The following is a 14,967-nucleotide window of genomic DNA, read 5'->3' on the forward strand; positions in this document are numbered from 1 at the left end:
GAGTGGTATTGTCTGGGTGTGGTGACTCACACCCGACTGAAACCACTGGCGTGCACTGGGAACCACAGAGTATGAAGGTGACTAGTGAAAGGCTAGTAAGGTCATAACCATGAGAATGGGTAGTATCGCCAGGCGTGGTGGCTCATGCCTGAATGAAGCCATTGGCTTGCGTTAGGAACCGGAATATGAAGGTGCCCAGTGAGAAGCTGGTGAAGTTGTGATCATTAGAATTAGCAGTATTGACCGGATGGAGTGGCTCCTGCCTGTAATTTTTTTTTTTTTTTTTTTTTTTTTTAAAGAAAAAGGGGCAAGGTAGCCTGGTGGTGAGGACACAGGCTTTGAAGCCAGACCACTGGTGCAGACACACTGCTCACGCTCTGCTTTCTCATCTGCTAAAAGGGCCTGATGGTGGGACCTTCCTTATCAAAGCATCCTGTTGAGGGGCCCAGTGATGGTGGCTTCCTCCCCAGGTCTGCTGGGTGAGTGTGTGGCAGGCATTTAGAGCAGTGTCAGGTGCAGGTAGTTTGGTGTTTGCAGTGGCAATGTGGACAGAGTTGAGTTTGAAGAGCCTACTGGGTGCAGGCATTGACTGAGGGAGGAGGTCCACAGCCTTGCTGGATCTAACTCGTGTTCCACCTGCCAGCCAGGCGCTGCTGGCCAGAGCCCGGGCAGTCCTGCTGGCACATCTCCAGGCAGCTGTGGTGCAGGCTGGCCAGCAGCCTCATTAGCAGACTGGCAGGCAACAGTTCCCACGTGCCAGCCGCCCGTGGCCCACACTCTGCTCCCTGGCACATGTCCTAGAAAAGAGGGTCTGGTGGCCCTGCCTCATGCCCAGCTGAGTTTGCCAAACGCCCACACGGCAGCCCCTGCCTGGGGTCACTCTGCAAGGCTGTCAGGGGGCTCAGCTCCAGGCAGAGAAAAGACAAAGGCTGCATCTGCTGCCCTTCCTTTGTCTACAGCACACATGTGCCCGGTGCAATGACTCTGGCATTAGACTCAGAAGCAGATCCCCACTCTGTCCTTACTAACTAGGTCATCCACTTGGGAGGAGTTGTGAAGTCATGTCGACTCCTCGAGCCTCAGTTTCCTCACCTGTGAAATGGAGTTAGGAGTAGGGAGTTGTTGGTCCGCAGCTGTGTGGGCATGACTCGGGGCAGGTGAAGACTGCCGACTCTCTGCCTCACTCTGAAGGAGGTAGAAGCTGCATTTCCATCTAGATTTAGATTACTCCAGGCCAAATGAGGCATCACAAAACCCTCTGTCAGGATGGGCCATCAGAAAGTCCCTTGACCAGATGGATGGAGCAGCCCCTGTGTCCTCAAGAAAAGGTGGAGTCCCTGCCTCCCTGCTCTGCCTGGCACCAGCACAGCCACCGCCCAAGTATCTGTGGACGATGGATGGCAGTGGGGCAGGTTAGACCGGGGATTCTCAACCAAGTGGGTCTGTTTGGGGTTTATTTTTTCGGACAGCCTCCTAGGCTGGAGTGCAGTGGCATGATCTCAGTTCATTGCAGGCTCCTCCACCTGGGTTTTAACGATTCTCCTACCTCAGCCTCCCGAGTGGCTGGGCTTACTAGAGCCTGCCATCACACCCAGCTAATTTTTATATTTTTGGTAGAGCCAGGGATTCACCATGTTAGGAAGGCTGGTCTCGAACTTCTGACCTTAAGTGATCGGCCTACCTCGTCCTCCCAAAGCGTGATTATGTGTGTTACTGTGTGAGTTACTGTGTCTGGCCCAACCAGGTGGTTTTGACTCCCCAGGGGATGTGGGGCAGTGTCTGAAGATGCTCTGTCACAACTCTGGTGGTGGTATGAGGAGGATGTTACTGGCATCTAGTGAAGAAGAGGCCAGGGACGCTGCTGACCATCCTACAGTGTGCAGGACGTGTCTGCACAGCACTTTGTGGCCCGACGTGTCAGTAATGCTAAGGTTGAGAAAGCCTAGGGTATTGCCTTCTCTGCTTCCACACACTCAAATCCATGTATTAACTTAGGTTATCCTTGTAGCAGTGCCACGAGGTGAGCGAGACGCCCTGGCTAGTGTCAAGTTAGGATCAAGGGAGTTAGCTGTTGTCTCTCGCTGCCCTCCCTCCCCAGCGATCTCTCTGTGGCCTTAAGCTTGGCTGTATTAAACGTGGTTCCTCTTTCCTGGTGACCGAAGCTGGTTTGGTGAGTCCAATGTTAGTATTCTGACCGCTGTCAGAAACAGGTGTGAGGCAGCTGGGCATAGCGGTTCACAGCTATAATCCTAGCACTTTGGAAGGTTGGTGGGGGGGGGTGGCGGATGACCTGATGTCAGGAGTGCAAGACCACCCTGGCCAACATGGTGAAACTCCAGCTCTAGTAAAAATACAAAAATAATTAGCTGGGTGTCGTGGTGAATGTCTATAATCTCAGCTACTTACTCAGCAGGCTGTAGCAGGAGAATCACTTGAACCTGGGAAGCAGAGGTTGCAGTGAGCTGAGATCATGGCACTGGGCTTCAGCCTGGGTAACGGAGTAAGACTCTGTCTCGAAAAGAAAGTAATGTGTGAGGAATGCAAGGAGCTGTGCATTGGCCACCCTGGGTTACAGCAAGTCTCAGCGGGGTCCGGCCTGTGGATGTCAGCAGCATCTGGAGCGGAATGGTGAACAGAAACACTCCAGGTGTTCTGATGGTTGCTGGGGTGCCCCCAGGAAGCTGGAATTTGGTCTTTAGCAACCACATGTAAGAAACACATCCGCCAGGTGTGGTGGTTCATGCCTGTAATTCCAGCACTTTGGGAGACTGAGGCGGGCAGATCACCTGAGGTCAGGAGTTGGAGATCAGCCTGGTCAACATGGTGAAACCCCACCTCTGCTAAAAATACAAAAATTAGCTGGGCATGGTGGCGGGCACCTGTAATCCCAGCTACTTGGGAGGTTGAGGTGGGAGAATTGCTTGAGCCTGGGAGGTGGAGGTTGCAGTGAGCTGAGATTGCGCCACTGCACTCCAGCCTGAGCGACAGAGCAAAACACTCTCAAAACAAAGGAAATGCACCAAGTCCTCGGCAAATTCTCCCACCTCAACCTCCCAAGTAGCTGGGATTACAGGACTACTTGAGGGCCGAGTAGTCCTGGCTCGTCTGTTGTTTTAGACATGGAAGACGCACATTTGACTTGCTCATGAGTGGAGAGGGCCCATGCTTGGCATGGGGGGACCAGGCTTTTGTGTCCCTGGAGCTCATTGCCAGTGGGGGAGGAGGAGCAGAGATGTTGGGGCTGTAGTTCTGTCCTGGCTGCACTCTGGAATCCTATGGGGCAGCTTTACAATTATATAACAAGCTCAGCCAGGCGCAGTGTCTAATGCCTGTAATCCCAACACCTTGGGAGGCCAAGGAGGGTGGATCACTTGAGGCCAGGAGTTCAAGACCAGCCTGGCCAATATGGCGAAACCTCTCTACTAAAAAATACAAAAAAGTTAGCTGGGCATGGTGGCACACGCTTGTAACCCCAACTACTACGGGAGGCTGAGGCACAAGAATCACTTGAACTCAGGATATGGAGGCTGCAGTAAGCCGAGATTGTGCCACTGCACTCCAGCCTGGCCCACAGGGTGAGACTGTCTCAAAAAATATATAGATTTATCTATATATGCACAAAACTGGGGGCAGAGCATGGTCTCTGGGGCAGGAGATGGTGTGGTCGGAAAATAGTGGCTCTTCCATATCCTCACCATGGTGTGGATTCACAAGCCTACGTGTGTGATGAAACTGCATGGACCAAAATACACACAAACACACAAGTCAAATGGGAAATCCGAGCAAGACTGGTGTGTTGATGGCAATTCCCTGGTGGTGATACTCTAGAGTTAGCAAGATGTTGCCGTTGGCAGAAATGGGGTAACAAGTACCTGAATTTCTCGATATCGTTTCCTTTAACTGCATGTGAATCTAGGATTATCTGAAAATAGAACTTACTTTGTAAGACGTACACACACCATTGCAGTCCCCAGCCCCAGGGATTCTGATTTAAGGGTCTAGGGTGAGCCTGGGCAGGTGCTTGAGTCCTCAGGTGAGTCCAGGGCTCAGCCAGGGCTGAGGGTCACTGTTGACACGGGCTGCAGGTGATTTGATCTGTGTATTGCTAGGTCCTTCCAGCATTGGTGCTGTGTGATCATCGGCCACTTTCTCTGCCATTTTCCTCCCAGAGAGCAAAAACAGGTCTAGACTCATCATCGCGTGGAGCTGTCGATGACCCCGGGACCACTTCCATCTCCAGCACTGCAGGCTCTGTGGGCTGGCCCAGTGGCGTGGGGGACGGTTGAGGAGCCTGGCTCAGACGAGGCCTGACTCCTGGGCCAGCCTGTAAAACAGGCCCTTCTGGGCCAGCAGCTGGGCTGGGCTGCCCCTCTCTGCCACCTGCCCCTTATCCATGACCAGAACCCTACGGGGGAGAGGGAGACAGAAAGGCTTTTTGCACAGCAGCCCAGGCTCTCAGCAGCTGTGAGAGCCCTGTGTGTCTGCACTGAGGTTTTCTCCATAGACCTCCAGCTTTCTGCGCACTCCCAGACCCTCGCAGCTGGGTTGAAAGCGTGTGCTGGGCACATGTCCTTGGGCAGCCTTCCTGCTTGGCGGGTGTTCTCGGGCATTCCTCCTGCTCTGGCCCCATTCAGGGCCCTTCCAGCTCTAACCTGGAGCCAGTGGCCCAGGACTGCCTCCACTCCCCCCACCCACCGACCCCACTGCAGAGCTGCCGTGAGGTCTGGCCGGGGCGGGGGCTTTACCGGGCACAGTCCATCACGGAGCGCAGGCGGTGGGCGATGAGCAGCACGGTGCACTGTGCAAACCAGCTCCCGAGTGTGGCCTGCATCTGCAGCTCCGTGCCCGGGTCCACAGCAGCCGTAGCCTCATCCAGGATGAGGATCTGGGTCTTCCGGAGAAGAGCACGCGCCAGACACAGGAGCTGTTTCTGGCCCACACTGGGAATGAGTGGGACAATTAGGTGGGATGTGTGCCCAGAAACAGGTCTGAGAGTGCGTGCAGGAGTGAGGTGCCTGTGTTCAGACATCCCCATACACGGGGTCTGCAGGCTGCAGAGCTGATAGGAATCCCTTCCTGCCAGCTTTGAGCAGGCCGACTATGGGCAGGTCATTCAAATGCTTTGTCTCAGGTTTCCCTCCTGTGAAATGAATATTTGATTGTTTTCTGTTGATGGCCTTTTTTTTGAGATGGAATTTCGCTCTGTCACCCAGGCTGGAGTACAGTGGCACAATCTCGGCTCACTGTAACCTCTACCTCCCGCTTCAAGCGATTTTCCTGCCTCAGCCTCCCAAGTAGCTGGAATTAACAGGCATGCGCCACCACACCAGGCTAATTTTTTTCTATTTTTTAAGTAGAGACAGGGTTTCACCATTTTGTCCAGGCTGGTCTCAAACTCCTGACCTGAGGTGATGCACCCGCCTTGTCCTCCCAAAGTTGGGGTTGCAGGCGTGAGCCACCGCGCCCTGGTAGTTGTAGTTCGTTTTTTTTGAGAAATCCTCATGTTTTCCGTAACACTGCACTAATTGACATTTCCTCCAACAGCGAAAGCACAGCTTTGACCTCAGTCCTGCCCTTGCCAACAAACCTACGATGACCCACCACTGCTTCCAGAATACAATCTACGCTCTTCCTAAGACAGTCCAGGCTGCTGTCAAGCGGGCCTTAAATGTACACGTGTACAACACGCGGGTGGGACTTGGGATTCCAGGCATCAGCCACCGCACCTGGCCTGTCTATAGCTCTTTCTATTTCTGCATCTTCACCTTGTACCAGACACACTGTAAATGCCTGTATATATGCTGACTCAACCCTCCTTATGTCCACAAAGGAAGGTATTATTGTTCTCTTCTGAAAGAGGACATGGATACAGAGAAGCTCAGTGGCTTGACCAAGATCTCAAGCTAGTGGTGGGTCCCTAATTTGAACCCAAGTCCTCTGACTCCAGAGTCTGTGGATCCCCCCCACTGAATTGTGAAGACAAGTCATGTAAAAATGTGTGGGCTTGTCACAGAGTAAGCCCTTGGCATGGAGTCGCATCCTCTAATTACAAGTGGAGGAGTTGAGATTCCAGGTCATGAGGCCAGTGAGTCCCTGACCCAGGTGGGAACCGGGCCCTGGGACCCCGCATGGCTGTCTTACATAATAAACCCTTCCACAAAACATCTAAAGCATACCTTTAGACAATCAGAACCCACTATGGTCACACAGGCGTTAGAGGGCCTGGGTCTTGTCCCGACCTCACTACTTACAAGCTGTGTGACCTCAGGCAAGGCTCAGGCCTCCAATTCCAACTCTGAAATGACATCATCAGCAGGGTGACTCTGAAGACTGTAATGAGTACTTACTGTTTCCTCTCTGCCTGGCACTGTGGCAACAACTTTGTGCACATAACTCACTCCTTGCAAAGTAGGTGGGTGCTATTTCCACTTTGCAGATGAGAAACTGAGGCACAAGAGGTGGGTAAGTTGCCCAAGATCCTAGAGCTGGCAAGTGGGGGGCCTGGGTTTGAGCCCCGGCAGTCTGTCACCTGTGTATCCTCTCACCCATCAAGCAATGCTGCCTCTCTAGTGCTGGAAATTACTGCCTACTGTGAGCCCTTCTGACACCCTCAGGGTCAGAGGGGTTTATAAATCCTGAACACCTTGTTTTGTTTTGAGAGGGAGTCTTGCTCTGTTGCCCAGGCTGGATTGCAGTGGCGCGATCTCAGCTCACTGCGGCCACTGCCTCCTGGGTTCAAGCGATTCTCCTGCCTCAATGTCTCAGCCTCTTGAGTAGTGGGGATTATAGGCACCTGCCACCACACCTGGCTAATTTTTGTATTTTTAGTAGAGACGCAGCTTCACCATATTGGTCAGACTGGTCTCAACTGCCTACCTCAGCCCCCCATAGTGCTGGGATTACAGGGGTGAGCCAATGCACCTGGCCAACTTGGTTTTTTTAAAGGCATATACCTGTACAACTATGTTCATAGTGACATTATTCAAAGTGGCTAAAAGGTGGAAAGAGCCTGGGTACCTACTGGCAGATAAATGGATAAGCAAAATATGGTCTATCCCTGTAATGGAAAAGGATTCAGCCTTAAAAAGGAAGGGAAACAGCCGAGCACGGTGGCTCACGCCTATAATCCCAGCACTTTGGGAGGCCGAGGCGGGTGGATCACAAGGTCAAGAGATCGAGACCATCCTGGTCAACAAGGTGAAACCCCGTCTCTACTAAAAATACAAAAATTAGCTGGGCATGGTGGTGCGCACCTGTAGTCCCAGCTACTCGGGAGGCTGAGGCAGAAGAATTGCTTGAACCCAGAAGGCAGAGGTTGTGGTGAGCCGAGATCGTGCCATTGCACTCCAGTCTGGGTAACAACAGCGAAACTCCATCTCAAAAAAAAAAAAAGGAAGGGAATCTGACAGTGCTACACCATGGATGAAACTCGAGGGCATCATGCTACGTGAAACAAGGCAGTCACGAAAGACAGATACTATGATTCCACTTTCACCCAGAGTAGTCACACTTAGAGATACAGAAAGTAGAGGCTGCGCACCGTGGTTAACACTCAGCACTTTGGGAGGCCAAGGTGGACGGATCACCTGAGGTCAGGAGTTTGAGACCAGCCTAACCAACACAGAAACTCCATCTCTACTAAAACATACAAAATAAGCTGGGGGTGGTGGTGCATGTCTGTAATCCCAGCTACTTGGGAGGCTGAACCAGGCGAATCACTTGAACCCAGGAGGCGGAGGTTGCAGTAAGCGGAGAGCACGCCATTGCACTCCAGCCTGGGCAACAAGAGTCAAACTGTTGTTTCAAAAAAAAAAAGTAAAATGCCTGTGGCCAGGGGCTGGGGAGGGGGACACAGGGAGTTAGTTAGGGTTTCACGGGTACAGAGTTTGAGTTTTGTCGTGGAACTGAATGTATGTATTACTACAGAAACTGCACACTGAAAAACGGGTGAGATGGGCTCATCGTGGCAGCTCACACCTGTAATCCCAGAACTTTGGGAGGCCTAGGCAACATGGCGAAACCCTGTCTCTACAGAAGTAGATGAGCTGGGCGTGGTGGCTCACACCTCTAATCCCAGCTACTCAGGACGCTGAGGTGGGAGGAAGGCTTGAGCCTGGGAGGCAGAAGTTGCAATGAGCTGAGATTGTACCACTGCACTGCAGCCTGGGTGCCAGAGCCAGACTCTGTCTCCAAAACAAAAGTTGAGATAGTAAATTTTATGTGTATTTTTCCCCACAATTTTTAGTTGTTGAGATGGAGCCCAGGCTGGAGTGCAGCGGTGTGATCTTGGCTCACTGCAACCTCCACCTCCTGGGTTCAAGCAATTCTCCTACCTCAGCCTCCCAAGTAGCTGGGACTACGCGTGCCTGCCACCATTCCCAGCTAATTTTTTTATTTTTAGTAGAGATGGGATTTCACCATGTTGACCATGCTGGTCTTGAACTCCTGACCTCAGGTGTTCCATCCACCTCAGCCTCCCAAAGTGCTGGGATTACAGATGTCAGCCACCACTCCTGCAAACTTTTTTTTTTTTTTTTTTTGAGATAGGATCTCACTCTGTCACCCAGGCTGAAGTGCAGTGGCATGATCTCAGCTGACTGTAACCTTCGCATCCCTGGCTCAAGCTTTCCTCACACCGCAGGCTCCCAAGTAACTATGAAAAAAAAATATGAGCCAGGCATGGTGATACATGCCTGTAGTCCTAGACATGGGGGTCTTGCTATGTTGCCCAGGCTAGTCTTGAACTTCTGGACTCAAGCAATCCTCCTGCCTCAGCCTCCCAAAGTGCTAGGATTACAGGCATGAACTACAGCACCCAACCCACAGTTGACATTAAAAAAAAAGAAAAATTCTATGTTACTTACAGTCCCAGTGAATGGTGAGGTTACCACCCAATATCAAACAATATTTTTATAGCAAAATGAATACTGAGCAAGAGCAATAAAGGCTATCAGGAGCCCCATGTCAGTTGAGGTTGGGTTTTTACCAGCAAATAAGTTTGGAAGGCTAATTTAGGGGGGGAAATCTTGGTATTCAGAGACTGTGTTGGAGCTTGGAATTGCAGATAAGAGACATGTTGGCCGGGCGCGGTGGCTCACACGTGTAATGCCAGTACTTTGGGAGGCCAAGGCGGGAAGATCATGAGGTCGGCAGTTTGAGACCAGCCTGACCAACATGGCAAAACCCCATCTCTACTAAAAATACAATTAGCCGGATGTGGTGGCAGGTGCCCTGTAATCCCAGCTACTCAGGAAGCCAAGGCTGAAGAATCGCTTGAACCCAGGAGGCGGAGGTTGCAGATAGATCGTGCCATTGCACTCCAGCCTGGGCAACAACAATGAAACTATCTCAAAAAAGACGTGTTCATTCATGTAAGAGTAATAGTCCTACCAGGGGAGGCATTTCCTGAGGGCCCTTGGGGAGAGCCTGGCCATCCCCTCCTCTCCCCCGCCTCCCTGTAGGTCCCGGCCATGGTGGGATGCCCATACCTCAGGTCCTCGCCTCGGTCGGCACACTTGTACTGCAGCTGGCCGGGCAGGCTGGCCACCAAAGCTTTGAGCTGCACCGTCTCCAGGGCTGCCCAGATAGCTTCATCCGAGTGCTCCTCCAGCAAGTCAAGGTTCATCCTCAGAGAGCCAGGGAACAGAACGGGGTCCTGTCAGGGAGGGGCAGTGGATCAGAGCAGGGCTCCACCATGCCTCCCACCTTTGCCCGCCCCGCAACCGGCCTCACCTGGGGGATGATGGTAATCCTGGAGCGCAGTGTGTGCAGCCCCACGTGGGCAATGGGGACCCCATCGATCCAGATCCCGCCTTCAGCTGCCTCCTGGAGCCGCAGCAGCCCACAGGCTAGGGAGGACTTTCCAGCCCCTGTCCTGCCAACGATGCCCACCTGCCCAGGAGGAAAGCCCTGGTCTGACTGGAGGGTCCATGGGCATTTTTGGAGTTATGTTTCCACTATGCCCAGGATCTGTCTGCCCATCCCTCACTGTGTAAAGACCCCCCTTCCATCATCTACCTTTCTGTATATCCACCCATCAATCCATCCAGTCTTCCATCTGCATTCTTCTCTGTCTTCCCCTTACCTGATATCTCTCTCCCATCTTTCTCCCCATCCATCCTTTAGTTCCTCTGTCTTTCCTCATCCTTCTATTTACACCTCTCCATCAGCTCTTGTCATTTCTACTCCCCCACCCGATCCAGGCATTCATCCATCCCTCTGTCATCCTTTTTCCCACCCATCCCCAATCCCATCCCTCTCTCTCTCTCATTCTTCCGTCCCATCCCTCTCTGATTCTTCTACCCCATTCCATCTCTCCTCCTCTATTCATCAATTTATTAATCCTTTCATTCACTTTTTTCTCTCATTCGTCCATCCTATCCATGTATCCATTCTCTTATCCATCTCCCATCTGTTACCCATCGTCCATCTTTATCTCTCTTGCTACTATTGCATCCCCAGTGTCTGACACAAGGTGGGGTTCAACATTATTTGTTTAATAAATGACTGAAACATGTGGGTCACCCCACAGTATGCCAGGCACACGTACAGCACCAAAAGTAAAGGAATTAAAGAGTCCTAGCTCCAATGTGCCATCCTCTCGTCTAGGAAACAGTGCAATTGAGTAAATGTAATACAGTATGATGAACGATGCTCTTTTTATTGATTGATTTATTCATCTTTGAGACAGAGTCTTGCTCTGTCACCCGGGCTGGAGTGTATTTGCGTGATCTTGGCTCACTACAACTTCTACCTCCCAGGGCCAAGGGATTCTCCTGCCTTAGCCTCCTGAGTAGCTTGGACTACAGGTTCCTGCCACCATGCTTGGCTGGTATTTGTATTTTCAGTAGAGATGGGGTTTTACCATGTTGGCCAGGCTGGTTTCATAGTCCTAGCCTCAAGTTATCTGCCCACCTTGGCCTCCCAAAATGCTGGGATTGCAGGTGTAAGACCCAGCACCCCACCAACAACACTGTTTATTACCAAGCTCTGGACCTGTGGCAATTCAGGGAAGCAGGGCGGTGCTGCTCCTGCTGCCTGGGATTTGATAGCGGTAAAAAGAGAAGGCCTCGCAGAGGAGGAGATAGTTGCATGGAAGCTTGAAGGATGAATAGGAGTTCAAGGGAGGCGAATGCTCCAGGTAACGAACCCACCAAGTGGGCTTCCAAAATTAGAAGCTTATGGAGCTCATGGCACCACGTGCCCCCTGGCAGAGACGCAGCTCCTCCACAACACTGGCTAAGCCTTGGCAGAGCAATGAAAGAGTAGGTGGGGGCAGGACCTGGGCTAGGCAGACCCTTGAATACCAAGCTCAGGAATTCAGACTTTAGCCCAGGAGAAGCTGGAACTACTAGAAGGTTTTGAGCAGGGGAATGACATGCAGTGTCACAGTCACGCTGATAAAGATCAGAGGATGGCTGTGCATGGTGGCATGCCTGTAATCCCAGCACTTTGGGAGCCCGTGGCAGGTGGATCATTTGAGGTCAGGAGTTCGAGACCAACCTGGCCAACATGGTAAAACCTAGTCTGTACTAAAGATACAAAAATTAGCCAGGCATGGTGGTGTGCACCTGTAATCCCCGCTATTCGGGAAGCTAAGGCCGGAGAATTACTTGAACCTGGGAGGCAGAGTTTGCAGTGAGCAGACAGTGCCACTGCACTCCAGCCTGGGTGACAGAGTGAGACTCTGTCTCAGAAAAAAAAAGTTTTCCACCAAGATGACCAAATAGGAAGAGCTCCAGTCAGCAGTTCCCAGCGAGAGCAACCCAAAAGACAAGTGATCTCCGAATTTCTAACTGAAGTACCAGGTTCATTTCATTGGGACTGATGAGACAGTGGGTGCAGCCCAAGGACAGCAAGCCGAAGCAGGGCGGGGTGTCGCCTCACCTGGGAAGCACAAGAGGCCAGAGAACTCCCTCTCCTCACCAAGGGAAGCCATTGGGAACAGTTCCCTACACTGTGGCTCAGATACTGCACTTTTCCCACATTCTTCACAACCTGCAGACCACGAGATTCTCTCCAGTGCCTAGAACACCAGTGTCCCAAGTTTCCAGCACAAAATGGGGTGGCCATTTTGGCTGCAGATTTTTTCTCTCTCATACCCCAGTGGCATGTGGAATGCCAGCCAGGCAGCCAGCCCCGCTCATTCCCCTGAAAAAGGGGGCTCTAGCCACAGAGACAAGTGATATGGCTTGGTCAATCCCACTCCCCAAGAAGAGCAGCAAGCTAAGATCCACTGGCTTGAAATTCTCACAGCCAGCACAGCAGTCTGAGCTCAACCTGGGACATTCGAGCTTGGCAGGGGGAGGGGCGTCTGCCATGGTTGCTGCCTGTGTAGACAAACTCACAAGGAAATTTACACAGCAACTGGGCAGAGCCGACAGCAGCTCAGCAAGGCCACTAGACTGTCACTAGACTCCCTTCTTGCAGGGGAGGGCATCTCTGAAAAAAGGCAGCAGCTCATCAGGGACTTATAAATAAAGGCCCAACCTTCCTGGGACAGAGCACCTGGGACAAGGGGAAGTTGTGGGCTCAGCTTTAGCAGACTTAAATGTCCCTGCCCAGCAGCTCTGAAGGGAGCATGGATCTCCCAGCACAGTGCTTGAGCTCTGATAAGGGACGGACTGCCTCCTCAAGTGGTTCCCTGACCCCGTTTATCTTGACTGGGAGACACCTCATACAGGAGAGCTATGGCTGTCATCTGGTGGGTACCCTTCTGAGAGGAAGCTACCAGAGGAAGGAACAGGCAGCAATCTTTGCTGCTCTGCAGCCCCTAGGGGTGGTTTCCAGGCAAGCAGGGTTAAGAGTGGACCTACAGCAGAGAGGCCTGTTAGTTTTCCTTCTAACAAAAAGAAGCATCAACAGAAAGGACAACCACTCAGAGACCCCATCCAAAAGTCACCAACTTCAAAGACCAAAGGTAGATAAATCCACAAAGACGGGAAGAAACCACCACAAAATGGAAATTGCCAAAAACCAGAACGCCCCTCCTCCTCCAAGGGATCACAACTCCTCACCAGAAAGGGAACAAAACTGGATGGAGAATGAGTGTGACAAATTGACAGAAGAGGCTTCAGAAAGTGGGTAATAACAAACTTCTCCAAGCTAAAGGAGCATGTTCTAACCCAATGCAAGGAAACTAAAAACCTTGAAAAAGTTGAGATGAAATGCTAACTAGAATAACGAGTGTAGAGACTAACACAGATGACTTGCTGGAGCTGAAAAACACCACGAGAACTTTGTGAAGCATACACAAGTTTCAATAATCGAATCGACCAAGCAGAAGAAAGGCTATCAGAGATTGAAGATCAACTCAATGAAATAAAACAAAAAGGCAAGATGAGAGAAAAAAGTGAAAACAAATGAACAAAGCCTCCAAGAAATATGGGATTATGTGAATAGACCAAATCTACATTTGATCAGTGTATCCGAAAGTGATGGAGAGAATGAAATCAAGTTGGAAAACACTCTTCAGGATATCATCCAGGAGAACCTCTCCAACCTAGCAAGGCAGGCCAACATTCAAATTCGGGAAATAGAACACACAAAGATATTCATCAAGAAGAGCAACCCCAAGACACATAATTGTTAGATTCACCAGGATTCAAATGAAGAAAAAAAAATGCTAAGGGCAGACTGAGAGAAAGGTTGGGTTACCTACAAAGGGAAGCCCATCAGACTCACAGCAGATCTCTTAGCAGAAACTCTACAAGCCAGAAGAAAGTGGGGGCCAATATTCAACATCCTTAAAGAAAAGAATTTTCAACCCAGAATTTCATATCCAGCCAAACTAAGCTTCAGAAGTGAAGGAGAAATAAAATCCTTTACAGACAAGCAACTGCTGAGAGATTTCATCACCACCAGGCCTGCCTTACAAAAGCTCCTGAAGGAAGCACTAAACATAGAAAGGAACAACCAGTGCCAGCCACGGTGAAAACATACCAAACTATAAAGACCATCAACACTATGAAGAAACTGCATTAACTAACAGGCAGAACAACCAGCTAGTGTCAACATGGCAGCATTGAATTCATACATAATAATAAATCTTAAATGTAAATGGGCTAAAATGCCCCAATCATAAGATGCAGACTGGCAAACTGGATAGTCAAGACCCATGGGTGTGCTGTATTCAGAAGACCCATCTCAGGTGCAAAGATACAGGCTCAAAGGGATGGAAGAAGATTTACCAAACAAATGGAAAGCAAAAAAAAAGCAGGAGTTGCAATCCTAGTGTCTGATAAAATAGACTTTAAACCAACAAAGATCAAAAGAGACAAAGAAGGGCGTTACATAATGGTAAAGGGATCAATGCAACAAGAAAAGCTAACATACATATATATATACACACACACACACACACATACACGCACCCCATACAGGAGCACCCAGATACATAAAACAAGTTCTTACTGACCTACAAAGAAACTTAGACTTCCCTACAATAGTAGTGGGACACTTTAGCACTCACTGTCAACACTAGATCAAGACAGAAAATTAGCAAGGATATCCAGGGCTTGAACTTGGATCTGGACCAAGCAGTCCTAATAGACATCTACAGAACTCTCCATTCCAAATCCACAGAATATATGTTTTTCTCAGCACCGCATCACACTTATTCTAAAATTTACCACATAATTGGAAGTAAAATGCTCCTTAGCAAATGCAAAAGAATGGAAATCATGATAGTCTCTCAGACCACAGTGCAATCAAATTAGAACTCAGGATTAAGAAACTCACTCAAAACCACACAACTACATGGAAACTGAACAACCTGCTCCTGAATGAGTACTGGATAAATAATAAAATGAAGGCAGAAATAAAGATGTTCTTTGAAACCACTAAGAATGAAGACACAACATACCAGAATCTCTGGGACACAGTTAAAGCATTGTCTAGAGGGAAATTTATAACACTAAATGCCCAAAAGAGAAATGAGGAAAAATCTAAAATCAACACCCTAATGCC

General features: G+C 50.2%; 1 protein-coding gene across 6 annotated transcripts in view; it reads right to left on the bottom strand.

The window, feature by feature from the left end:
- Positions 1-3,765: 3,765 nt before the first annotated feature.
- Positions 3,766-14,967, bottom strand: part of ABCC6 (ATP binding cassette subfamily C member 6) — a 78,094-nt gene continuing 66,892 nt past the window's right edge. For all 6 annotated transcript variants that reach the window (XM_009009159.5, XM_054242600.2, XM_002755895.6 and 3 more), the window contains 4 exons: positions 9,733-9,891; positions 9,489-9,655; positions 4,746-4,940; positions 3,766-4,405 (listed from right to left, as the gene is read on the bottom strand). In XM_009009159.5, coding sequence (XP_009007407.4) covers positions 4,297-4,405; positions 4,746-4,940; positions 9,489-9,655; positions 9,733-9,891 — 630 coding nt within the window. In that variant the 3' untranslated portion in view covers positions 3,766-4,296. The remainder of the gene's footprint in view (positions 4,406-4,745; positions 4,941-9,488; positions 9,656-9,732; positions 9,892-14,967) is intronic.

The sequence above is a fragment of the Callithrix jacchus genome, chromosome 12 (genome assembly GCF_049354715.1).
Source record: "Callithrix jacchus isolate 240 chromosome 12, calJac240_pri, whole genome shotgun sequence".
Classification (NCBI taxonomy): Eukaryota; Metazoa; Chordata; class Mammalia; order Primates; family Cebidae; genus Callithrix; species Callithrix jacchus.